The sequence below is a fragment of the Hyperoodon ampullatus genome, assembly GCF_949752795.1.
Source record: "Hyperoodon ampullatus genome assembly, chromosome: 1".
Taxonomy (NCBI): Eukaryota; Metazoa; Chordata; class Mammalia; order Artiodactyla; family Ziphiidae; genus Hyperoodon; species Hyperoodon ampullatus.
The window spans coordinates 154,902,288-154,929,212 of NC_136914.1; the positions used below are offsets into that span (position 1 = coordinate 154,902,288).

Below are 26,925 nucleotides of genomic sequence, written 5' to 3' on the forward strand. Positions count from 1 at the left end.
GCTTATTAGTTAACTTGCTTCCTCTCGTTTCTTCCTTTTTAAATTTTATTAGGTTAATAAAGCTGTTGTTGTTGTTTCTTAATCTTCTCCTTTTTCTCCCTCTAATTTGTTTGAAAATTATATACATCCTATTTCTATTCCTTTAGCAGTTATCTTTACATTTATACCATGAACCGTTAACTTAGAAAGTCCTTGGCCTCTTCAGGAATAATATCAATACAAAGAATGGCATTATCGTGTCAAGTTTCCAGTATTTTGTTCAACCTTATTTTTATATATTCCTGAAGTTAATTGCTATCATTATATACAAAGCAATTATCATTACTTTTGTTCAGTCAGTGCTTACTCAGATGTACTTCATGTTTACCAACTTCCTGGTTTGTTGTTGCTTCTTTCATCTCACTTCTTTGTTCTGGCTTCAATTTTCTTCTTCATAAACCACATCTGCTAGTAGTTCATTAGTGAGTGTCTCTTATCATTAAATTGAGCCATAGAGTATTTCTTATTTTCGACAGTTTGTGACCTACAACCTATGATTCAACCTAATGGCAAACTCTCTCACTCTTTGATCTCCCAATTTTTGTTCTTGTATTTTGTATAAGCTCATGAACAGACTTCTCTGATTTTAGACAGTGGGTATTTCCCTTAATTCCTTAAGAGCTCACTGAGGGCATTTATCTAGTACTTTTAGATATTTATAGGTTGAGAGGTTTTTCAGATTATTCACCTGTCAGATTGCCCCAAATGGCTCCCATCTGTTCTCATATTTCGATGTGGTTTGGCACAGTTTCATGACCACTATATCTTCATTATGGATCTGAACCTCTTTGTTCCCTTTAATTGCTCTCTTTTCCCTTTCATTGTAATTTATCTGATATTTATATTGCCATTACTGCTTAATTTTTGTTTATATTTGCCTGATGCATTTTTGCTCAACCTTTTATTTTTAACCCATTTTCCCCATTAACTTCTAGAGAAAAGCAGGGAGCAATTGAATGTTCTGGAAGAATAGCTCACTTAACTCATCATCTCTAAGATATCGGGTCACTGAGGTAGCCTCTTAGCTACACAAATTCTGAACAAACTGAGAAGTCCAAGCAATGGCACATAGATGTCAAAATATCACTTAATACTGTCAAGACTGAATTGAGGATATAGCTTAGCATAAAAGCAAAATGGACCTGCTAGAATCAAACTAACTGAACCTCCCTGATCCCAGGCAACAATGGGGCCAACCAGGTAAGACTTACAGCATTCGGCAGGTGAAGAGGACCCAAAAGGAAAAAATGGAAGAGCTGGGCTGACCTTTCCTGGTTTACATTTCCAAAATTCCCTGATAAAATTAATCCACTCCCTTCCTGGAGAGAAAAGGAGTTAAGCCGTAGAGAGAGGCCAAGAATGACACATCTCAGGTTGGAAAGAAAGCAGTGTGGACGAAGAGGCATTCCTCCTTAATGAGAAACAGAGGAGAGGAAACAAATATTTGTGGGTTCTTGCCATGTTTTGAACTTTGGCCAGTCAGTTTAAACTGATTGTTTTAGTTGATCTTTGCAAAACTCAGGTAGTTATATTCCCTGTTATAGGTGAAGATATTGAAGCTCAGAGAATTTAAGCATATTGCCCAATCTATCACCCATATGTAGAAAATAAGAGGAAATAGTCCTTTACCTCCTACAGTAAAGTTATAAATACAAAGTACTAATTATTCTACCTTACTGTTTCATTTATTTGATTTGCAGAGGTGCTGTTGATACTCAAAGCAGAGATCCTCATATAAATTCCACTGAATGTCTACATGTACATTGTCGAGGATTTGAGACCAGTTTGGCTGAATGTACTTTTACTAAGGGACTCACTAGCAGTTCCGAGGGTTTGGCTGGTGTGGTGTGTTACACGGGGAGTGCAGGTTAGTGGAGTACTGGCCTGATATTTTCCCTTCCTTCAAGGTTATTTATTTCATGTCAAGTCTGTAGTAAACAAACAAATTACAGATACCCTCTTGCCAGTCAAACACAATGGCAAAATCATATTTTGGGTTTTAGAGCCAAAATGGGTGCTTTTCCCCTATTGTACCTTTTTTGCCATTCAAATATTACTTCTATCCAGGTTCCTATATGGGAAGTAAAGTTGCTTGACTCCCCTTTAATTCCTTGAACATATGGATTAAAGTTTATGTAGCAAACACAAGTTAATAAAACATTAGAAGAAACTCATCATCACCCTCGAGAGGTCCAGCCAATTACACATTTCTTTAAAATGGTTAAGTGACCACATCTGTGCCTCAGGCAATCATTGCCACTTTTCTCCTTCATCTTGACCTTGGAATATTTTAGCCATATATACAGTATTAAAGACCAAAGCCTTTTTTGGTGCTAAAAAATAAGTACCATCAAAATGTAAACAGCACTGCCAAGTAAGCCTCAGGATGGGGGTGGGGGATAAAGTAGTAGCGTGAAAGGAATGGATGAGCACCAGAGTTCGCCAGTGTTAGCAAGGGCTCCTGATTCCCGAAACCCCTTCCCCATCTCAGCGAGCAGAGACCTCCACAATAAATGCTGGTTTTCAGAGATTATAAAAGGGCGTCCACAAGCCAGCTTTGGCATTTAGTTTCCTTATTAATCATATATACTATGTCAGTACTACCACCCATACATTTTATATCATTTTTTATTTGTGCCTGGCTTTATCTTCAGGTCCCCATTATTCCAAACATGTGATAAAGATGTCACCCACAACTCCATAGATAAATTTCACAAAGATAATTCCTACTTTACAGTTTCTCCAGCAAATGACTCCTTTCAGTGTGTGAATGGGAAACACATTCCTCAGAAGAAGGCCTGTGATGGTGTCAATGATTGTGGAGACCAGAGTGATGAGTTGTGCTGTAAAGGTAGAAATGAATCTAGCCTTTAAACCCTCAAAAGCATTCTTTTGACTAAGAAAGTAGAAGCAACTTTACCATTGAATTAAGATTCCATCTCATTCCATTTTAAGAATGAAAAAAAATACCCCTCTTGTATTTATGTTTGCACAGAGTGCCGAGGTGGAAGTTTTTTCTGTAAATCGGGTGTTTGTATTCCAAAGCAGTATAAGTGCAATGGTGAGGTGGACTGCATTACTGGAGAAGATGAAATTGGTTGTGAAGGTAATTTAAAGTTTCATGGTTACTTTTTTTCATTATTTGACCCAGGGGTTTTAGCAGGCTTTGTAATTATTTCCTAGAGCCAATTTGTCAATAGGGACTATAAAATGGCAATTTCATTTTTTAAAATTTTTATTGAAGTATAGTTAATTTACAATGCTGTGTTAGTTTCAGGTGTACAACACAGTGACATATATATATATATATATATATATATATATATATATATATATATATATATATATATATATATATATATTCTTTTTCAGATTCTTTTCCCTTATAGGTTATTACAAAATATTGAGTAGAGTTCCCTGTGCTATACAGTAGGTCCTTGTTAGTTATCCATTTTATATATAGTAGTGTGTATATGTTAACTCCTAATTTATCTCTCCCCCCTTCTCTTTAAAAATGGCAATTTCTAACTCAACATTCCTTCTGCGTTCATTAACTGGAATTCTATAGAGAAGAACTATTTTGTTTCCACGAAATTCAGTTCATCGTAGAAAGGCAGAATTATATTTAATTCTTTCCCTTTACTTACCAAGTTTCAAAGCAGTGAGTAGGTGCTCTTTGCTTTTTGATGCTCATTGGAAAACCTCCAAAGGTGGAAAATATTTACTAGGTACCTACTCTGTCCCACACAGACTGACTTCTTGCTCCCATTGATGCTTTCTGGAGGAAAAATCTCCCTAAGTTAATATATTCATTCATCTACTCAACGGATGTTTATTAAGTTCTTAATATGTGTGCCAGGTCCTGTTCCAGATGCTGGGGTTACAATAGTGAATAATATTTCAAAATCCCTGCCCCCTCATGGATCTTATATTCTAGTGGAGGAAGAGAAACAATAAAGAGATATAAGTAAAAATATCTAGTAAAATAATAAGTACTAAGAAAAAAATAAAGCAAGCAAGGAAGATATCAAATGCCCCGGGGAGGGGGGTAGCAGTAAGTTCTGAAATTTTAGGTGAGGCAGCTTGGGAAGGCTCACTCACTATTACTTTTAGGCAAAGCGCCGAAGGAAAAGATGGAGCCAGCCATGCAGACATCTGCGGAAGAGTATTCTAGGCAGAGGCAACAGCCAGTGCAGTGTTCCTAAGACAGGACCATTCCAGTATGTTTGAGAGGCAATCAGCAAGGAGGCTAGTGTGGCGGGTGTTCCAAGTGGGTTAGTGGGTTAAAAGACAAGCAGTGGGAGAGGTTGGAGCGGTGCTTGGGTGAAAGATCAGGGCAGATTCAGTGAGGCCTGTTAGTGAGTGAAATTGGGTCTCTAAGCAGAGGAATGGCATGATCTGACTTACATTTTAAATCAAGATTACCCTGGCTGCTGGGTGGGGAATAGGCTGTATGAGGGCAAGGGGTGAAGCAGGGCAACCAGTGAGGAAGCTACTGCAGTAATCCAGGGAAGAGATGATAGTGACTAGGATAAGTTGGTAGGAATGGAAATGATGAGAAGCAGTCAGATTCTGGATATGTTTTGAAACTAGAGCCAAGAAGATTTGCTGATAGATTGGATGGGGGTGTGAGAACAAATGAGCAGTCAAGGGCGGCTCCAGGGGCTTTGGCCTGAGAATGGAAAGGATGGAGCTGCTTTCTTCAAAGCTGGGAAGGCTGCAGGAGGAGTGTGGGTCCTTGAATCCACCTCACTTATGGAATGAATCCAGTGGTGCTCTGGTAAATGTTTAACAGTTGGCTTTGAAGAGGGACAGGGACTCCCTGATCTGTGGCTTTTGCTAATTTCTGGGGAGTAAATTACTCCCACTGTGGGTGATTTCAAGCCATTGACATGATGTCACAGAACACAAACTGGGAAGTGACACAACAGCCTCTTGTGTAGTGGTAAAGTCCGTGTCAGGACACCACTGAATTACTGTTAATGGTTTATTGTAGTTTTTTGTACTCGTCTTACCTTTCCTTCTCAACAGCAAACACCTTTAAAACAGGATCAAATTATTTTTACGTTCCAAATGTCCCAGGTAAAGTGCCTTCCACATAAGCATTAAATAAATGTTGAAGATATGTATGGATAAGTTAATTGATATTAATTATATCATGTATAGTTGCTTGATATGCCAAGTATTTGACTTTAAAGAAATTTTGTTTAATTTTCCATTGATATCAGTTCTTAAAAGACACACATTTTAGGATTTCAAATCACGTTAATTTTTTTGAAGGGTATAAAGCAGTTGAGCAAAGTACTTTAATGTTGGTTAAATGTAGTGAAATCCTTAGTGAAGAGAGGAGAGAAAGAAATTTCAAAATATTTTTCAGGAAAGAAGACAGTGCCCTGACTTTTGCCAGTGCAGCTTGATAGCTTCCCTCACCCTCAGTTTTACTGAGATATAATTGACATACAACACTGTAGAAGTTTAAGGTGTACAGCATGAGCTTGACTCATATATTGCAAAATTATTACCAAAATAAGTTTAGTTGATATCCATCACCTCATATAGTTACAATTCTTTTTCCTTGTGATGAGAACTTTCAGGATATACTCAAAGCAACTTTCAAGTATACCATACAGCAGTGTTAACTACCATCACCATGCTGGTGACGTCACTAACCCCAGTGCTTATTTACCTTATAACTGCAAGTTTGTACCTTTTGACCACCTTCACCCAGTTCCCCACCTTCACCCAATCCCCTAGCCCCCAACCCCTGCCTCTGGTTGCCACAAATCTGACCTCTTTTTCTATGAGTTTGGATTTTTTAGGTGCCATATATAAGTGAAACCATACAGTATTTGTCTCTCTCTGAAGCTCTACAGTTTGATTTCACTGCTTCAGTATAATAATATTTTGGGTTTCCTCTCCACCTCCTCCTCTTCTTCCCCTCTCCCTCCCTCTCCTCCTCCTCAGAATTTGTTAGTTTATCAGAAAAAAAAAAAAAAGAATCCTACCGCAAGGGAATAACTACAACATAAAGCTTACTTTTAGTATTAATTTCTTGAATCCGCATCAAAAATACATTTTGTCAACTGTCATTGTTACTTCAGTTTATCCATCTTTAGAGTGAGCTCTGCTTTATATTTCAATAAGGATTCTAATTTTTCCCTCTCTGAGAAACAGCAAGTGAGAGCAGAGATGTGATATAAATATTTTAATATATCCATTGATCTCTCCTTTCAGGGAACAGATCAGAATCACTAAACCAAGGGAGTTTTGGAGTATACTTTAATTTCATTTATCCTTTATAAACCCACTTTTTATTAATATAAGTTAAAAAGAGTAAATAAATTTTGTTTAACTATATAATAAGTCTGCTATTGGGTATGTATTCAAATATATCTAAAATATGAATCTTTTTTTAAAACTGAAGTTAAAATGATTTCCTTGTTGTGGTGAAAATGGTGTGTGTTTAAGTGTAAGATGAAACATTTGTTAAGCAGTATTAAAAATCAAAGTATTTGGTTGTGCCCACAAAAAATGGCATACTGTGGTTCCCTTTTATCTTTTTGTAAATATTAAAGTTGTTATATTATTACTGAAATATTAATGATTAGTGTATATTTAATTCAAGTGAAAATGATCTCTTTGCTACAGTGAGATTTTTGTTTTGTTTTTAGGAACTGGACATCCTGAAATTAAAGGTAAATCTATTTTTACAATAGATTTAAATAAATACATTTTGTAAATTCATATTACAAAATTGAGAAGAATAAGGTGTTCTAGCTTGAAATGGTATGCATTTTTTTTTCCAAATAAAAATTATCCTTTGCTGTGGTAATTTTTTTGTTTTTGTTCTTTTTTCAGGCGCTTTACATATGGCTCAAGGTAAAAAAATTTATTAAATTCTCGGGGTATTGCAGAATTGAAACAAAATACAAGCAAGCACTGCTGTTACCTTATATTTTAAGGTAACTATTAACTGAGGATGACATAACCAGTTTTAACATTTGTTTAGGCACAGTGGCCTTTTCCCCGCAGTGTAGTAAACTTTCATTCTCACACTCCCCGTTCACAGCCTGCTAGCCAAAAACCACCCAAGGCGCATCCCCTGCACATTTCATCTCTGCCAAATACCCTTCTCTTCCTTTGCTTTTTCCCCAAAACCAAGGCAGCTCCTGAAGAAATTGTCACCAGAGAAAAGATAACATCTTTTTATGACAGGTATTTTCTTATTTACTTTTGTGATAGATATCCCGAAATCTTCCAGCTCTTTAGGGTCATCCCTTTCTTCATTATTCATATAAAATGACTACTAAAATTTACGGTCCTCCTTAGGGTTCCTGAGTGACTTTTATATGCTCAAGATCAACCCTGTCCTAAATGGCAGTTTCAACTATGTCTTTGTATTCCCTCCCTCTTGTCATTTTGCCCTCCAAGGCTGCTGTCCTTTTTGTTTTGTTTTGTTTTTGTTTGTTTGTTTCCTCTTCTTCATTCCTTTTTGCCTTCCCTCCTTCTTGTCCTTCCTTCCTTCCTAGTTTCAGAACTCAGGGGCAAAGAGAAGACTTAATGATATTCCCTAGCTCATTGCACACGATCATCTCTGTCCAGGCAAGCCCCCTCTCTTGCTTTATTTATTCTCCTTTATTTCTATACCTGACTCCCATTCCCCATAAGCAACCATTTTAATGTGATTTAATGTGTATGTCTTTTTGTTTGTATACATTCTTATCCAGTGTGTACTGTCATCTTGTGAGCATACATTTGTAATTCACATAGTATTGTGTTCTAGATCTTATATTTCCTTTTTATCTTTTCACAAAGCGTTACGTTTTTAAGAGCTGTCCATGTTGTGATGTTTCCATCTAATCTGTTGCTTCTAACTGCCACATGATAAAACAGTGTGGTGTTCATCTTTCACAAGTGACTCTCTACCTTCTCAGTAATGGACTCTCAGCCTGCACTCACAGTGCAGTGAATATCCTCTCCTTAAGGATGTGTGGGAGGATTTCTTTGAGACATCTAGCTGGGCCAAGAATTGTTGGGTCTTGGGGTATGCCTCTACTTAATCTGACAAACTAGTGCCTGCTCGTTCTCTGGCAGAGTGGTCCTCACCTCCACCGACAACACCCAAGGGCTTGCCTCAAACCCACTAACGTTTAGTACTATGCAGCTTTCTAATTTTGCTTGTCTCATACTCTCAAGTGATATGGCATTGTTTATTAATTTGAATTTTTGTCGTAACCAATGATTTTGGGTTTCTCTTCATATGCATACTGGCTTTTTGAGTTTCCTCTTCCTTTTCTTTCTTCTGTCCTTTTTCCAGTTCACATCTTTTGCCTCATTTCATATTGGGGCTGCAGTCTTCTTTCTTGTTGCATTCTAGATATTAATCCATGTTCAGTTTTAGACATGCAAATACCTTCTTCCATTCTGTCACCCATCTATTAACTTTAGCCAAGATTAAAGATTAAATTTAATCTTTAAATGTTTAAATCTTTATTTAATCAAACTCATTGATTGTTTTTCTTACGGCCTGTGCTTTTGGAGTTTTATGCTGCTCTTCTAATATCCAGTATATCTCAGCTACACTGGACTTTCCCCATCTTCCTTTGTTGAGCATTTAATATGAAGTCTTCTCTTTGGTTCATGTTGTTGCTTTTGTGAAAGCTCTGAGCAGAAAATAACCTAGATGTGTAGCATAACAGATACATGTATGTCTCTCCCAAAAAGAAGTTGGGAAATCCAGTGATAAAACACAGGATTGCTGCAGCAAAGTAACATTGCCCCTCTGGGCTGCAACCTCATCCAAGACAGAACAACACGTTGTGGGAATTCACCTTTGGATCCTCAGGTCAAAGAACTGATGATCCTGTCCATGACGGAAATGTTCTAGGACAGTAGAGTGAAGATGGAATCATCCCATATAACTTCAAGCAAAGGTCTCAGAGAAAAAAAGGAAGAAGAGAGAATGTGTTTCTGTTTTTCTTTTTGTTTAACTTTTGACTTCTGCATCCCAGATGATTAATAATAACTATGCCTAACACTGAAACCAATTAAACATTGCATGACCCCTGTTAAGAGGTGCCTTATTATATATACAAAATGAGAAGACCCTTTTTAATGTCAGCTCAGGACTATTTCGGTCAGTGTCTATAACTGCTCCCTACCGTATATAAAGACCTGGCAGGGCCTCCCTGATGGCGCAGTCGTTGAGAATCTGCCTGCTAATGCAGGGGACACGGGTTCGAGCCCTGGTCTGGCAAGATCCCACATGCCGCGGAGCAACTGGGCCCGTGAGCCACAACTACTGAGCCTGCGCGTCTGGAGCCTGTGCTCCACAACAAGAGAGGCCGCGATAGTGAGAGGCCTGCGCACCGCAATGAAGAGTGGCCCCCGTTTGCCTCAACTAAAGAAAGCCCTCGCACAGAAACAAAGACCCAACACAGCCAAAAATAAATTAATAAATTAATAAATTAAAAAAAAAAGACCTTGCAAATGCAGAGTTGAAAGAGATGCTTTTCTTCTCTGAACCAGGCATTTCGCCTGCTCTAAATGCAGAACTCTGCAGCACCATAGTCTAACCATTCACTTGTACCAACAGACACCTGTAGTTTGTGCCTGAAAATTTTCTTACGTAGTTCACCTTGAGCCTTCACAATTACCTAGCTATAGAAAGGAAATAAGATTTTGTACTGTCCTTTTTAAAGGTAGGACAAGGTTTAGACAGATAATTATTATCAAAGTTTAAATGATTTTAATGATTTAATTCTTACTATAAACACAATATTAAACATTGGCACTTTTGTTTGATTATAGAAGAAACAGAAATGTTGACTGCTGATATGGATGCAGGTAAGTTAGCATTATTCTTTTTTACTGGTGCTTCACTGGTTAAATTTGCATTTTAATGTCATTTGCGTGTGTGTATGTATGCATATATGTAACATAATTTATTCAAGCAGCAATTACCTTTGATATCAACTTAAATAGAAAAAAATAACATTACTACTTTCCTTATCATTTTTAAGAAAAACAAGCATAAATGCTTCTTGAGAACTGCTTTTAAAATGGGTTAATTCATATGGCTAGTTTTGAAATGAAAACAACACTCTAGTCCTACAAAAGATTTTTCTATTTGTTATGAGATTTGTTAGGTCAGTTTTGTCAAAAACAACCAGATTTCAAGTGTGACCCAGGGCATACATTTTGAAATAGAAAAATAATAGATGTTAATTGAATGAACCTGCTCTTTTGCAATATTTTAAACCATGATAGCAGGAGGTCTGTGAAGGTCTGTATCTTGGCCAGTTCTGCACTGAGGGCCAAATTCAATTAAAGTATTAAGTTTCTGGGAAGACAGTAATTGATAAGAGCTTTTGAGTCAGACTGACTTGTATTAAATCCTGACTCAGTTATCTGTTAGTTGTGTGACCTTAGGTGAGTAACAATCTCAAATGCAAATTAGGAATGAAGTATCTCCCTATTTTAGGAGGTTTAAAAACTGAAGTTCATGTAAGACTCCCTTCCAATTGCCAGGCCCAAAAACTATCAACAATTTTTTAAAAATCAGGCAATGAGTGAAAGATTTAGATCTCAAAGCTACAGATATCAGTTAGAGGGATTTCCAACAAAGGCCCTTTATTTTCTACTCAAGGTAACATTAATTTTCAGGTACTACCCAAGCTGGTTTCATAGTCCTCAAATGATGGGGTCCCTCTTCTTTCAAAGGTCCAAGCAGAAATTTAAAATTTATCATCACACTCTTCCCCCAATACAGTTCTTAGGATGGATGGGACTCCCCCCAAAATCTTTTATCCACATTTGTTCACAACTTCTCTCCCTTGAGGACCTACCTCCTTCTTATATGTTCAAAGTAGTTGAGAGTGATATTAATTTTTCTTTCTCATTTGGGATTGCAGAAATTTTTGTGACATGATAAAATAGAGCGAGAGAATAAGAAGAGCATCTTATACTTTTACTTTCCTCCTTTGTCATGAATTCTCTTGCAAATTCATGTCTTAAGCCTTGCTCTACCATGTCTCGCAGTGACACACGTGCCTTGTCTGAGTGCTCACAGAGGAAGGAAATATCGTCACATGTCAAGTGGCTAAAAACACAACCCCCCTCCCAGCCCACTGCTCCTGGATTGTCCAGGGGTTCCTGGCACATTACCTCTCAGGGTTAATATGATGATTAAGTGATATAAACTATATACAAAGTACTTAGCATGGGGCCTGACAGAAAGTACTCAACATTAACATCATTAATGTTAATATTATTGAAAAGAGTCCCATATAAACAGCCTCTAGAAAGTAAAAACTATGAAAGTAAGAAGCTGGAGTTCTGCATGTGACCCCCATCCTGAACTGTCATGGTAGTAATGCCTGGGCATGTGGCTTCTCTTATCTTCCAGAGGCTGGTAAATGTTTAACCCCTCAGGCAGCCTCTTTCTGCCACTAGTCCACCTTGGGCAGAACTTCAGAGAATCAAGCCAATTTTAATATTAAGCCAGAATTTTTAAACAAGGTGAATAGCACAGTTTAGCATCCAAAATAATTTACTAATGAATCTGGCCTGTTTCATATTAATTGTGACTTTGCTGTTTTTATGGCATAGATAATCAAGAAGTTTGCCCAGAAGGTAATGGTTTCAAAATCATAATGATACAATCTCTTCCTTTCTTAAAGAAAGAAAATGGATAAAATCGTTTTTCCCTAAACTCTCCTGTGGAGTTAAAAACAGCGTGCACGTTCGAAGGAAACGAGTCGTAGGAGGAAAGCCAGCAAAAGTGGTAAACCCGCACAAAAAGTTATAATGTCACTTCCCAGGAACAGCCCAAGTTTGAAAAAATAAAGGTGGAGGTGGAATGTGGTAATTACAAGAGACTGAGAGTCTTGCAATGGAAATATCTTTGAGCCACCTGTCTGGGAGGATGGCAGTGACCACACAAATGTCTTTACAGGGAGACTTCCCATGGCAGGTGGCAATTAAGGAAGGTGAGAAAATCAACTGTGGAGGAATTTATATCGGTGGCTGTTGGATTCTGACTGCTGCACATTGTGTCAGGTAAAAAAACATCTCCAGTAGATGTTGGATTTCCTGAAACAATGAAGTTAGGTAATAGAGATTGTGGCAGGTGATAAATAAAAACATATATAAGAAAAATAATTGACAAGTTCCACTCTATTATCTGCTAAACGCCCTCTGGTATTCATGATTGGGATCCCAGAGGCCAATTCCCCAGAACCCACTGTGTTCCCCTCACACCAAACTGTTGATCCCAGCTGGCAAGGGCAGATCAAACCTGTCCGTACCAAGTTATTTCACTTGGATCATTTGCATGGATCAAGGTCAGCATGGAGAACAGGTTCAGAATTCTGCCCTCAGTCATGACCTTTAGAATGAATGAAACACCATTTATTGAGCACCTCTTACAGACCAGATACTGTGTCCAGCACTTTCATATATGTTATTTTGTTTTAATAGTCTTAACAGTCCTAAGAGGTAAATATTATTCCTCCCATTTTCTAGATAAGCAGACTGAGACTAGAAGTTACATAAGTTGGCTAAAGCAACACTACAAGTCAGTTGCAGAGCCAGGGTAAAATCAAGTTCAATGTATCTGACAGTAACTTAGATGAAGGCCTGCTTAGAAAATCTGCAGGTGACCCAAAGTTGAGAGAGATAGGAAATCTGTTGAATGACACCCATAAAAATCCTCATGGATTGGAGCAATGCACCAACTCTAATTTCGTCTTTCTGAATGACCCTTTTCTCTTGGCTTCTGTTACACAACACTCTCCTGGTTTTCTACCTACCTCTTTGGTCACACCTTCTCTGCCTTCTTTGCAGCTTCCTCCTCCAGTGACTGAACATTATTGCTTACGTGAAATACCTGAGTTCCTCAAGGTGTATCCTGGCTTTCTCTTCTCTTCTTACTTCTTCTTCCTAAAATTATCTGTACTTTAAAATACCACCGTATGCTGACACAACGATATTTCCAGCCTAGACCTCTTCTCCAACCCTGACCCTACAGTATACTGACTATCTTGGCTCTATCAGAAGTAAATCAAATTCAAAAGGTCTAAGACCGAGCTCATGATATGCCCCTTCCCCCAGGTATGGTCCTGACCCAGTGTTCCCTGTCTTAGCAAATGACAGCACCATTCATCTAGGTACACGGGGCAGAAATCTAAAAATCTTCACACTTCACTCCCTCAACCCTACCATAGCTCAGCCAGTATGTCACCAACTCCAGATGGCATCTTTAATTTCCAATTATTTAATTCTCGAAACTTCTTTCCGTCTCCACTATTACCCTGCTCCCACCTGTCTCCTGGCTTATACCAACCGTTTCTGAATTGGCTTACCCACAGTCACTCTGCCCAGCACTGCCCCCATCTATCCATTGCCTACTGTGAAGCAAGAGTAGTAGTTCCATACCTGGTTTTGACCACTTCCCACTTAAAATCCAATGGCTTTGCATTCCTCTTGGGATAAAAAACTAAACAAAATGTTTAACACAGTTCATTAGGCCCCAAGTGATGTGACCCCTATTTACCTTTGCCGATCTCGTCTTGCCCCACAGCGTCACTTCTTGCCCCTATTCCACCTGCTCTGGCCTTCTTTCCATTATTCAAGTGTACCTTGCTCCCTGCTGCAAAGAGACCTTCACATATGGTTTCCCATGCCTGAAAGCATCTTTCCTACCTTGTTTCCCTAGTTAGTGCTGCTCATTATTCAGATCTCAGCTCAATCCTCACGTCCTCAGAGAACCTTCCCCCACTCCCTAAAGTCTAAGCCCTCCTGATATGTTCTCAGAACCCATGTGCTGTGAGTTCCTCGAATACATATCTTCACTGGTGTGATTATCAATTTAATGCTGCATCCTTTCCTAGACCCTGGGTTCCATGAAAGCAGGAACTATTTCCGATTTGCTCATTTCTGCATCCCAGTGGCTAACACCGTGCCTGGTAATAGTAGGTACACACTAAATATTTGTTAAGTAAATTGAATGGATCAACAGTTAAACGTTAAACAATATTCAGGACCTCTGATCCTGAAAAACAACCGAAAGTAATATGAAACACAGCATTCTTGGAATTCTCAGTTTAAATAAAAGCATCCTGAACACTCATTAGTTTCTAGGAGATCACTGTTTAACTGTAAGGTGATTCCCTGAGAAAGTGATGGTAGACACCCAATTTGCTGGAAACCGCGAGGTGAAAACTGATATGAAAATAGAGTGAGGCATTGGGACAGGCAATATTTAGCCCATTCACCATTTCAACCAAATTCTAAAACAGCTGCTGTGTTCCAGGTATAATACTCAACACAGGCATCTATCTATAGATGATAAGACACTATCTTTGACTTCAGGTAGCACAAACAGGAAGAAAGTCTTGTGAGCAAATAAATACAATGCAAAGTTAGGATGAAGTCAGTTTTAAAGGTCAGAATGATGACTGTTGTGGTCTTCACCCTGGGAATCTCTGGGGTTCTGTGCTCTGACTCCCTATTTCCTCAAGCACATTTCTTGCTAGATGCTCTCTGGTCTCTGCTTAAACACCTTCAGTGCCGGTGCTCTTACTTCAGAGGCAGCCAACTCATTCTACTTCTGGCATATCTGGTAGTTAGTAAGATCTTTATGTCCCTAATATTGAGCAGTTAGATGAACTATTCCTCTCTTCATTTACCCACGGACTTTAATTCTGTCCTAAGAAAATTTAATTGCACTGCTTCATGACAGCAAAGATAAAAAAAAAAATCTGGGAAAATGAAAAACTTCCTTAAAAAGGGAAAATTTAGGGCTTCCCTGGTGGCGCAGTGGTTGAGAGTCCGCCTGCCGATGCAGGGGACAAGAGTTCGTGCCCCGGTCCGGGAAGATCCCACATGCTGCGGAGCGGCTGGGCCCGTGAGCCATGGCCGCTGAGCCTGTGCGTCCGGAGCCTGTGCTCCGCAGGGGGAGAGGCCACAACAGTGAGAGGCCTGTGTAACAAAAAAAAAAAAAAAAAAAAAAAAAAGGGAAAATTTAAAGATGAAGCATCAGAAGTCCAATTTATATTGCTGGTTTTTGTTCTCAATATATTTATTTCCCTTTTCCTTTCTGTTACAGAATCAGCAAAATTCGTCGTTACCAAATATGGACATCATTTACAGACTTGTTAAAACCTGACTCTCAGATAGCTGTTCAGTTGGTAAATCAAATTATTATCCATGATAAGTACAGTGGAGCCACCTACCAAAATGACATAGCTTTGATTGAAATGAAAAAACACCCAAGCCGAAAAGAATGTGTGTTGCCTCATTCCGTCCCTGCCTGTGTCCCCTGGTCTCCCTATCTATTTCAACCTAATGATAAATGCATCATTTCTGGCTGGGGACGAGAAAAAGGTATGTTTTACAGTTTGTTAATCAGAATCCAGGGGCTGAAAAATGAATAGGAATAGAAATGCATAGGAGCTAATCTCCTAGTGTTCAGAAAGAAACATTGCATCAAATCCAGAAAAGTGAATGTCCAGCCAAGGCCAGCTCATGGGCATAGGACCTGTGTGGCTGCCCATGGGCTCTGGGCACCAAAGAGCCTTGTGCTTGGTGTACTGCTCTATTGTCACCATCAAGAAATTCTTAATAATTTTTGCAGGGGCCCCACCTCACATTTTCAATTTTCATTTGGTTCTGCAAATTATGTAATTGATCCTGGCCTCGAGTTTCAAAGGATACCTATACTCTGTGATATAGAACGTACATTGAGGGGTAACCATTCACCAAGAAAAAAATAGAGTGACGGGGGATATACAGCATGGACTTTCTGGATTTTTTGGAATGATATGGATGAAAGATAAAAAGGTTTTCAAAGGGATAGTCATAGTATATGCTGAGTCAGTGATCCCACAACCCTTCAGCTCTCTCCACTGCCCTCCCCTATTCTCCATGCCTCACACCTCCACAACCCACAAAGAGAAAGAGAACATAAAGAATTCATTCTTTGAGCTTCTAAGAAGACCTGAGGTGAAAATTCATATGAATACGAGATGTAGACTCTTAGGGACAAATTATTAGCAAGACATGCTAAATTGGAGATAGATTAGAATTAATTTAGGCAATGCTTTTCCCTTCGTCTCAAAGTCAGCCTAGAAATTTAGCTTCCTTTTGACCTCTTAAACTCTCTTTATAAATAACTTCACTGCATTGGTCTAATAGACTCCTATTCCAACACATTCTTTATAATTGCCATATTGAAAAGTATAAAATATGCATGTAAATGAACCTGGATTTGTGGTATGTTTGAATACCCAAGATTTACAAAATACTAAAATTTTATTAGTAATTAATTCATCCAGAAAGTATTATGTCCTTATATTCGTTCTTTTTTTTTGAATTAAATTTTTTATTGGAGTATAGTTGATTTACAATGTTGTGTGAATTTCTGCCATACAGCAAAGTGAATCAGTTATACATATACATATATCCACTCTTTTTTTAGATTCTATTCCTGTATGGGTCATTACAGAGTATTGAATAGAATTTTCTGTGTTATACATTAGGTTCTTGCTAGATATCTATTTTATATATAGTAGACTTTATATGTCTACTATGTCATATGTCAATCCCAATCTCCCAGTTTATCCCCCCCCTCCCCTTTCCCCTTGGTAACCATAAGTTTGTTTTCTACATCTGTGACTCAATTTCTGTTTTGTAAATAGGTTCATTTGTACCATTTTTTTAGATTCCACATATAAGCAATATCATGTGACATTTGTCTTTGTCTCACTTACTTCACTCAGTATGACAATCTCTAGGTCCATCCATGTTGCTGCAAATGACATTATTTCATTCTTTTTATGGCTGAGTAATATTCCATTGTATATATGTACCACATCTTCTTTATCCATTCCTCTGTCTATGGACATTTAGGTTGCTTCCATGTCCTGGCTATTGTAAATAATGCTACAATGAACACTGGACTGCATGTATTCTTTCGAATTATGGTTTTCATTGGATATGCCTAGGAGTGGGATTGCTGGATCATATGGTAGCTCTATTTTTCACATTTTTAAGCGATCTCCATACTGTTCTCCATAGTGGCTGTACCAATTTTTATTCTCACCAACAGTACAAGAGGTTTCCCTTTTCTCCACACCCTCTCCAGCATTTGTTGTTTGTAGATTCTTTGATGATGGCCATTCTAACTGGTGTGAAGTGATACCTCATTGTAGTTTCAATTTGCATTTCTCTAATAATTAGTGATATGGAGCATCTTCTCATGTGCCTCTTGGCTGTTTGTTTTTTTAATATCAACATTTTAATATTTTATGTTATTTTATTTTGGCTGCACCTTGTGGCTTGTGGGATCTTAGTTCCCCAACCAGTGATTGAACCCCGGCCTTTGGCAGTGACAGAGCAGAGTCCTAACCACTGGCCAGCCAGGGAATTCCATGTTCTGTTTTTTAAAAACTTTTATTATGTACATTCACATGTACTCACAAAAGTAGAGATAAAAGTAAAATAAACCTACCTTTCCTCACGCAGTTTTCACAGTTATCAATATTCCACCATTCTTGTGTTAGCTCCCTGAATTGATCACAGTCACACTAGGATAATTAGGAAAGTTTATTCATAAAGGAGTTAATAACAAAGATGTAGGTGGGAGGTTGGGGAACCACAAGGGCTATGCAGGAACCCAGGACTAACAGTACCAGAACTGAGCCCTTTCCTGGATCTGAAGGTATAAGGTGAAGGAGAAATTACCAGAAGGGGAAAGAGTCTTAGGTAAAGCAGGCTACCTTGAGAGAAGTAATGACCTTGGGTTGAAGGTTATAGCCAGCTCCAATCTCACTATCCTCTCTCCTTCCTTCCTTCCCTCCTTCCCTTCTGCTGGAGTCCTCTGCTGGAAAGCAGCTGGAAACCAGAGGTGAAGGCATTCCTATCGAGGCAATCCCTCCAGCTCAGGCTCTCAGGGCAGAGGGCAGGGCACTGAAGGGTGGAGAAAGGATCCAAAAGACAAATCAGGAGCTTTTCAACATATTCCCCCACATGCACTTACTTTTTCCTGCAGCATATCAAATCAAATCCCAGCTATCATGTAATTTTACCCATGAATACTCCAGTATACATCTTTACCAGGTAAGGACTTAAAAAACAAAAACAAAACCACAACACCCTTCATACCCAACAAAATAAAAATGATTCCGTAATATCGTCTAATAACCAGCTGTGTTGAATGTGCCTTAATTATTGACAAAAAATTTTTACAATCAGATTATTTCCATTGGGATCAAAACAAAGTCCACACATTGCATTCAGTGGCTATTTTTCTTAAATCTCTTTGAATCTAGAACAGTTACCTCTTCCTTTCATTTAAAACGTATTTATTTTAAATGAAACTGAGTCATTCTTATTTTAGCATTTCCACACCTTGAGTTTGGATGATTGTATCCTTGATGTGGCATTTAACATGTGCTTCTATTCCATGTATTTTCTATAAACTAGTAGATATACTCTTATGCACTGATTTATTTATTAATCAAATGTGATTCTACACATTTATTGAGCCCTTTCTGTGAGTGCAAGATAGTAAGGCTAAAGTGCTAAGATCTCACTGATGAAAAATATGAACCCAGCCAACAAACAAGAGGTGCTGAGGCTACAAAGTGGGATGGCAAAGGCCAGCTCTCAAGGGACTTACAGTACAGAGGCACCATCAGACGTGAATGCCATCTCCAGACAGCAGAACGTGACAGAGGCTTCAAGAAGCATACAAAACAAGAGTTCAGGGGAGGAAGCAACCTCCTGAGTCTTAAAAATCTCTCACATGTTACAAGAGCCCCCAGTTTTTGGAGGCTTATCCTGAGTTAGGGGAAATAATAAATTACTAATTTTTTTTTTTTTTTTTTGCGGTACACGGGCCTCTCACTGTTGTGGCCTCTCCTGTTGGGCCTCTCCTGTTGCGGAGCACAGACTCCAGACGCGCAGGCCCAGCGGCCATGGCTCACGGGCCCAGCCGCTCCGCGGCATGTGGGATCCTCCCGGACCGGGGCACGAACCCATGTCCCCTGCATCGGCAGGCGGACTCTCAACCACTGCGCCACCAGGGAAACCCAATTACTAATTTTTGAAAAGCTGTTATCCTGAATAAGGTAGTCATCTTAAGACTAACTTGAAGTAGGACTTGACGGAGAGAAAATCTCTTTCCTGATTTGCTACATACATTGGTGGATTTGTTTCTTCCTCTGCTTCCCAGAAGAGAAGAATATTAGTCCTATAGTTAACTACTACGTGCTCAATACACTGCTAGGGTCTGTGGCGGTGTCCTCTCAGGATAAGCAAGAGGTCTCTGTCCCCAGGTAGTTTAGAGATTAATTGAGGAGCCATGTCATTTGGCATAAAATATTTAGTGTATAATAGAATTACTGAGTTCCTGCATTAATTACATAAATATTTATTAAGTAACTGCTTTGTGCTAGCATGAGGCTGGGTGCTGGTGCAGCAGTGAATTTATCAGGCCTAGCCCCTGCCCTCTTAGAGCACATAAAAATTGCTGCAAGCTGGGAGAGAGGAAGAGGGGAGACAGGGCAAAAATTCACTCCTTGTACCTGAGACATCTCACCCTGTGTTCTTAGGTTTTTCTCATCTTCCCTGGACTGTCAATCAGCAACAGCACCTGGTCTTTCTCTTTCCCTGGACCAAGTTCAAGTCGCAAATCTGTGACTTAAAAGGAAAGGAAATCCTAAATCCTCTTTCAATCACTTTCAGATCATTTAGGAGATAGAGCTCCTCACAGAAACAAAAACACATAGATACTGGTAACTTCATATGTATTTCCTTCATCTTAAATTCTTATATTAAAAAGTTGTGGGCCTCCCTGGTGGCGCAGTGGTTGAGAGTCCGCCTGCCGATGCAGGGGATACGGGTTCGTGCCCCGGTCTGGGAGGATCCCATATGCCGCGGAGTGGCTGGGCCCGTGAGCCATGGCCGCTGAGCCTGCGCATCCGGAGCCTGTGCTCCGCAACGGGAGAGACCACAACAGTGAGAGGCCCGCGTACCGCAAAAAAAAAAAAAGAAAAATAAAAAAAAAAAAAAAAAAAAAAAAAGTTGTTTGCACTCTAACAAGCACTTTCAAGGAAATAAGGGACTATAAGAAGACAGGAGCTATTTACGTAAGCTGATAACAGATTCCTAGCCATCCCCCAGCCCTGCCACTGGACTCAGTGATCAGAGTGGAATAGTCTATCCTATTCATCTCACAGTACCCAGGCCAGACGTTCAATAATGCCCCTTGACTATTTTTAGAAAGACAATTCTAGAAACTGGGGATACCATCAGTTGTATGACTAAGTTTGCTAATCAATTATCCTCAAAAGTTTACATATGTATTAAAGAAAATATATATTCTTATATGTTCCTAATGGTTTACTAAATTATGAAAGTAAATACTTAGAGTTCTCATTTGTAACTTCAAAATGTCTACTTGCTTTCTCTCTTTGTTTAGATAACCAAAAAGTCTATTCACTTAAGTGGGGTGAAGTTCGCCTAATAGCAAACTGCTCTAAGTTCTACCCAGATCGCTACTTTGAAAAAGAAATGGAGTGTGCAGGTAAGCACTGAGTGGCTTCTCAGAGATGTCTCTCTATACGCACTAACCAAACATGTTTTTCCTCCCCACTGAGTCACCTCCTTTATCTGGGCCTCCAACTCTTAACTTTGGCCTCTGGCTATTGCATCATCAAACTTTTTCAGTCCCTTTCCCTCAGCTCAAGTTCCACCATCTGATACCAAGAGGAAAAATCTTCCTTAAGCCATTATGCAGCAGTCTAGCAAGGTGATTAAGAGCACAGCCTCTGGAACCAGACTGCCTGGGTTTACATTTCGGTTTTTACCAATTACTACATGTGTGACCTTGAGCAAGTTTCCTCACCTGCAACCTTGGTGATCTTAATAGATGAGGAAAGTGAGATGCAGAGCAGTTATATAAGTTGCCCAAGTCTTACACACAAGAAGTGGTATATTCAGAATCAAAACCCAGATTTCTAAGTAAAAATCCAAACAATCTCATTTCAAATGCGTCCAGTTGGAAGTAAATTCTCCCTCCTCAGAAATCCCTTTATGCTTCCCACAATACCTTCCACTCTCTCCTTTAAGATCACAGAGATGCTACTGCCACTACCTAACACAACTACAGCAGTCCCTACTTTTGTTGGTGACCCAAAGGCAGGGTACCAGCCAGGGTAGTGCATTTAGGACACTTTATTGAAACCATTTATAAATAGTGGGTTATAGAAAAAGGCAGAGTTATTGACCTCCTATAACTTCTTGGATACAGTGATTTAAAATTTTAGAAAGTCATAAGAAGAAAGTATACAGGCCATTTCCTGTGCCCTCCCATCTTAAAATGGAGTTCAGGATTACAGAGGACAAAAGGAGAGAATAGCACAAAATCTACCAAGGGGCAATAGCACAGTTAAGAGGACAAGGTCTGGCTGCCTGGGTTCAAGTCCAGGCTCTGCCACTTATTAGCTGTATGACCTGAGACAAGTTAATTAACCTCTTTGTGTCTTGTCTCATCGTAAAATAGGGATAATAATGATACTTCTCTCATAGGGTTGAGTTGAGGATTAAAACAATGAATGACGAATACATATTAAGCACTCAATGATCACTAGGTACTTCTATTATTTTCCCACTCAGCCTTTGGTGTTACTTTCAGATTGCTATCTCATCATAGTATATGCTTCCACAAAGTAGAGGAAGCAGGGGGAGACTTTGCTAAACTTGGAGAATGAGTAGAAGACACAGCATTTCCCAACCTGCATCTCTACAAGTCCGTGGGCCCACTCTGTAAGGGAGCGCACGTGTTATTGCCTGTTAGGAAAGTGTAAGAAAGTCAGTGTCAGTACAGGCATTGGTGGAAGCCTGCATGGCAGCCTTGACAAATGGAATTAATGTGTGATTTTCTTTTTCCTTGGTCTTTCTCAGGTACAGATGATGGTTCTATTGATGCCTGTAAAGGGGACTCTGGAGGCCCCTTAGTCTGTAAGGACGCCAACAATGTGACTTATGTTTGGGGTGTTGTGAGTTGGGGTGAAAACTGCGGGAATTCAGAGTTCCCAGGCGTTTACACAAAAGTGGCCAATTATTTTGACTGGATTAGTCTTCATGTAGGAAGGTCTCTTATTTCTCAGCACAATGTATAAAAAACTGTGCTCTCTCTCTTCTTTCTATGCTTTTTCTCTCAGGAGTTACATTTTAATTGAAATGATACTGCATAAGTAGTACTTCTTCATGGAAAAAAATAAAGGCAATTTTATTGGACATTTTTTAAAGGTCTCTACAAAGTTTATGCCATTTTGGAATTCTGTACAATTCTCAAATAAAAATTCTAGTCAAGCATACATATTTTATTTATTACAAAATGTGATTAAATGATCTCTTCATACAGGAGTGCTGTATTGACTGTATTAAAGATTTAGCTAGTTGGATTGGCTTCACATAAGCCTGGTTCAAACCCCAACCCTACCACCTACTCCTTGCTTGGCCCTGGTCAATTTATTATCTTTTTTGTGTCTCATTTTGCACTTTTAAAGTGGAAACTGGAATTTTGAGAAAATGAAACTGCATACTAAAGGAAAATATTTGACATAATACCCATCACAGGGAAATAACAGACCTCACAACTCTTGTCCCATTTTTCTGCTTCTTTAAGCATTCAGAGCTCTTGAAAATTTTGAGTTCCTCGTTTCACAAGTTCTCCTTGACCCTTTCTTTAAACGTCCCCACAGATACCACGACACAACCACGGACCTCCTTGGTGCCAAACCTCACAGCCAGGAAGCCATGTGCGCCTCGCCCCAGCCCCGCAGCAGCAGCAGTCAGCCCCTCAGGGCGCCACACTCTGAGGCCTGCTGCCTCCCCAGCTGCTGGTCTCAGCTTCCTTCCCAGCCTCCTCCTTCTGGTCGCCTCTCTCATTCTGTGTCATCTAGATTCAGCTTTAAATACCACCACAGTCCGGCGGCACACAAATCCATGTCTCCAACCCTGACCTTTGCTAGAACTCCAGACTGTATCTCCTGAGCATTTAACATCTCCTTCTGGATATCTTCTGGATATTTTCAAAGAAAGAAGGCCAACCCCAAACTCTGCCCCTTCTTAAACCCCTTCCTCCCTCCTTAGTAAATCCCCCATGGCCTCAGCGTAGAGTGGGCACCCAGTCTCTTTCTATCACGTGAGCCTGCCTTAATCCCAGTGTAGCGCTTGTCATCACCCAACATATTCTGCTTTCATTGTCTACCTCTTCGCCCACCATCCCACTGGCCCCACTACACTGTAAGACACAGGAGAAGAAAGATTTTGGCTTCCTTTCATCAGCATCCCTAGCACTTTGTTCATAAAAGGTGCTCACTGCTTTTATTATTATTATTTTTTTTTAAAGCACAGCTGTCATCGTCCTGAAGGCAGAGGTATATTTTTCATATAAATATTACCTTTAAAACCTGAGGTAAAAAAAAAAAAAAAAAAAAGCAAAAACACCTGGGGGCCAGCTCTGGATACAGCCCAATTGCTTTAATAATACAAATGCCCATTTCTACATATATTCCAAAATCAGTTACTGCCCAGATTTTTTTTCCTTTTTAAAATTTTAGTAAAATATACATAAAATTTTTTTTAAACCATTTTAACCATTTTGAACTGTACCGTTCAGTGGCATTAAGTACATTCACTTTTTTTTTTTTTTTTTTTTTTTTTGCGGTACGCGGGCCTCTCACGGTTGTGGCCTCTCCCATTGTGGAGCACAGGCTCCGGACGCGCAGGCTCAGCGGCCATGGCTCACGGGCCCAGCCGCTCCGTGGCATATGGGATCCTCCCGGACCGGGGCATGAACCCGTGTCCCCCGCATCGGCAGGCAGACTCTTAACCACTGCACCACCAGGGAAGCCACATTCACATTTTTATGCAGCCATCTCCAGAAGTCTTTTATCTTCCCAAACTGAAACTCCTGAAACACTAAGCAGTAACTCCTCCTCCCCTCCCATGCTGCCCATTTTTAATTCCTTTTGTCATTGAAGGCAGGAGGGTGTTTGGTTACTTATAGCTGTGAAAGAAAGAACCCCAAAGTAGTGATTTACATAACAATTCTTTATGATTTTGCTCTTGCACCTGGGGATTAACTGGGCTGGCTGGACAGTTCTTCCATCCTCTCATGCAGCTGCCATCAGATGGGGCTGGAACAAGGGTCATCTCCAAGGCTTCTTCACTCATGGCTCGTGTCTAGTGCCTGGGCTGTGAGACTCAACAGCTGGGGTTCTCAGGCATCTCTATCTATGTGGTCTTTCCACATGGGCTCTCAACATGGTGACTTGGAGTTGCCAGACTTCTTATATAGCAGCTGACAAGTGTCCCAGGAAAACCTGCAGAAGCTGCGCTGGCTTTTTATACCTAGCCTGCCTGGAAAGTCATTTAGCCTCACTTCCATCACAAAGACCTGACCAGGTTCAAGGGGAAGAAATATAATCCATCTCTTGATGGGAAGGGTGTCAAAGAATGTGTGGCATATTTCAAAACCACCACCTTGTCCTGACCCAGCAAACCTGGAGCATGTGGCACTTTAGCAGGTGTCTGTTTATGAGCAAAAAAAGAAGAGTACTAAGGGCTGCAAGCTGGGAAACCCAGCATATGGGCACCCTCAGCTGATCTTAGGAGGAAGTAGCATCGTGGCCCTTTGAAGGACCAGTCTGCACGATGACTCGAGACCTGGAGGATTCACAACAGAGTGTATCACGGTGGGGCATGAAGTGTGAAGAGCCCGCTTCTCCACAGTGACCCTGTGTGGCAGAGACCAGGAGCAGCAAAAGTGGGATGACCTGACTTCCGGGCTCTCCCAATTTAGAGGTTTGTGTGAGGGCTCCTGGATGCACACCACAGAAGCCAATAGAATTGGTTTAATGAAAAAAAATAGATTTATTCAAATATATCATGCAGTTCACAGAATCTCCAGAAAAGCCAGAAAGATGAAGGCTACAAAGACCACTGTAGGAACACTCATCAGAGATTCCCACTGCCACTAGCTTGGGTCCAAGGATCTATGCACAGCTTGTACTGCAGAGGCTGGGCATTGGACACTACTGCTTGACCCTTTGCCATCACTGCTTCTGTGAGTTAGCATGGTCTTCCCTGAAGGTGGTCAACAAACAGAGGTCACTAAATGTGGAGCTCTGCCATCATCTCACTTAACCCTGGTCTCAGAACTCACCATCTTATAGGGGGGAGATGAGAAAAATAAATTATAAAGCATCACTTTGCCAGGTACAATGGTAAGGAAACCTCATAGGAGAATCATAAATCAGCCTTAAGAGTCCAAGAAGGCTTCCCCAGAGGTGAGCTTAATCTGAATTATGGAAGAACTTTCCAGGCAGGTGCAAATGCAAAGGCCCTGTGGCTTGAGGAGCCAAACTCAACATCAAGGGGACAGAGAGCAATTCAGCATGACTGGAGCCCAGGGCACAGCTGAGGAGCTGGAGAGGGAGGAAAGGCCAGATCACAGAGGGCCTCATGCCAAAGATCTGGCACCAGTGAAACATCTGGAAAGTTCATGCTGGAGGCATTGAGGAAGATATACTGGAGAAAGTGAGATGAGTTAGGGAAGAGAGTTGAGATTATAGGAGTAATCCAAATGAAAAATGATGAATGTAGAAACCAAAGCAGGGCACTTATAAAAAGAATGGGACTAATTCTAGATATGTTAAGGAGTGAAACAGATGACATCTGGGGACAGAATAGGTAGGGCAGTAGGCAGAGGGATAGAAGTCTAGGATGATTCCCAGGTTTTCTCTTCGATAATGGGGTGATTGGTGTTGCCACTGATTGCAGAAATAAAGGGAAGAAAGGAATAGAAGTAGGTTTAGTTAGTTAGGGATATTTTGAAGCTGTGCTATCTATAGGATCCCAGGGAAGACAAATAGTAGGAAATATAAAGCTCAAAATCAACCAGAGGTTTGAAAGTAGCCAGAAACCCTACCGAGAGAAACCAGGCACCTGAATTTATCCTGATGGTCTAAAACCTGCGATTTCACCTAAGCAGGTTCCTTTCCATCTTCTCCAGTGTTTCCTCTTTGTGTGCCAAGTAATCATACATTCTAACCACAAACGTCACTTGAAAATCTCTCTCCCTGATTGTTATGGTCTGAATGTTTGCATCCCCCTGTGAAAATTAGCAAAGGGAAACCTCACTAAAATGGGAGTTGAGAGGCTAGAAGGGCGAGCTCTCATGCACATACCACTCCATATATCAATCAATAGTACAGATCCCAATAGGAAGAGACTACTTTGCCTTTCCAGCAGGAATTGACACCACTACTTTACTACCACCAGCAGAAGGAAAAAAGATTTTCTCCTTGCCTGGCAACAGCTCAGCCAATGAGAGACTGTCACAAATCAGCCAATGAAAAGCTACTATACTTCAAGCTCCTAGTTTTCTCCAATGGACTTTTTGTTTATTTCAGCCCCTGACAACTTCCCCTTCTCCTTTATAAAAGTTTCCTCTCCTTTGCTTGCATGTGGACTTGCATGTGGTTCACCATAGTTGCATGTCTTGAAATGTAATTCTTTGCTGCTCCAGACTAAACCTGGCTTGCTGGTAAGATAACTGGGTGTTTTATTGTTTTAGGTTAAGCCCCCAAATTTATATGTTGAAATCCTAATACCCAGTGTGATGGTATTAGGAAGTGGCGTCTTTGGGAGGTGTCTAGGCCATGAGGTTTGAACCCTCACGAATGAGATTAGTATTTTTATAAAAGAGACCTCAGAGATCCCACATCGTTTCCACCATGTGAGGACACAGTGAAAAGTCAGCAGTCACAACCCTGAAGAGGACTTTCTCCAGAACCCCACCATGCTGGC

At 40.0% G+C, this 26,925-nt stretch overlaps 1 protein-coding gene across 1 annotated transcript in view; it reads left to right on the plus strand.

Annotated features, from left to right (window-relative positions):
- Positions 1 to 22,226, plus strand: part of CFI (complement factor I) — a gene marked incomplete at its 3' end in the record, with an annotated part of 38,876 nt that extends 16,650 nt beyond the window's left edge. The window contains exons 4-14 of the mRNA XM_079715452.1: positions 1,740 to 1,906; positions 2,777 to 2,890; positions 3,035 to 3,145; positions 6,711 to 6,734; positions 6,898 to 6,918; positions 9,850 to 9,885; positions 11,721 to 11,824; positions 11,996 to 12,099; positions 15,149 to 15,426; positions 20,525 to 20,629; positions 22,009 to 22,226. Coding sequence (XP_079571578.1) covers positions 1,740 to 1,906; positions 2,777 to 2,890; positions 3,035 to 3,145; positions 6,711 to 6,734; positions 6,898 to 6,918; positions 9,850 to 9,885; positions 11,721 to 11,824; positions 11,996 to 12,099; positions 15,149 to 15,426; positions 20,525 to 20,629; positions 22,009 to 22,226 — 1,282 coding nt within the window. The remainder of the gene's footprint in view (positions 1 to 1,739; positions 1,907 to 2,776; positions 2,891 to 3,034; positions 3,146 to 6,710; positions 6,735 to 6,897; positions 6,919 to 9,849; positions 9,886 to 11,720; positions 11,825 to 11,995; positions 12,100 to 15,148; positions 15,427 to 20,524; positions 20,630 to 22,008) is intronic.
- Positions 22,227 to 26,925: the final 4,699 nt, after the last annotated feature.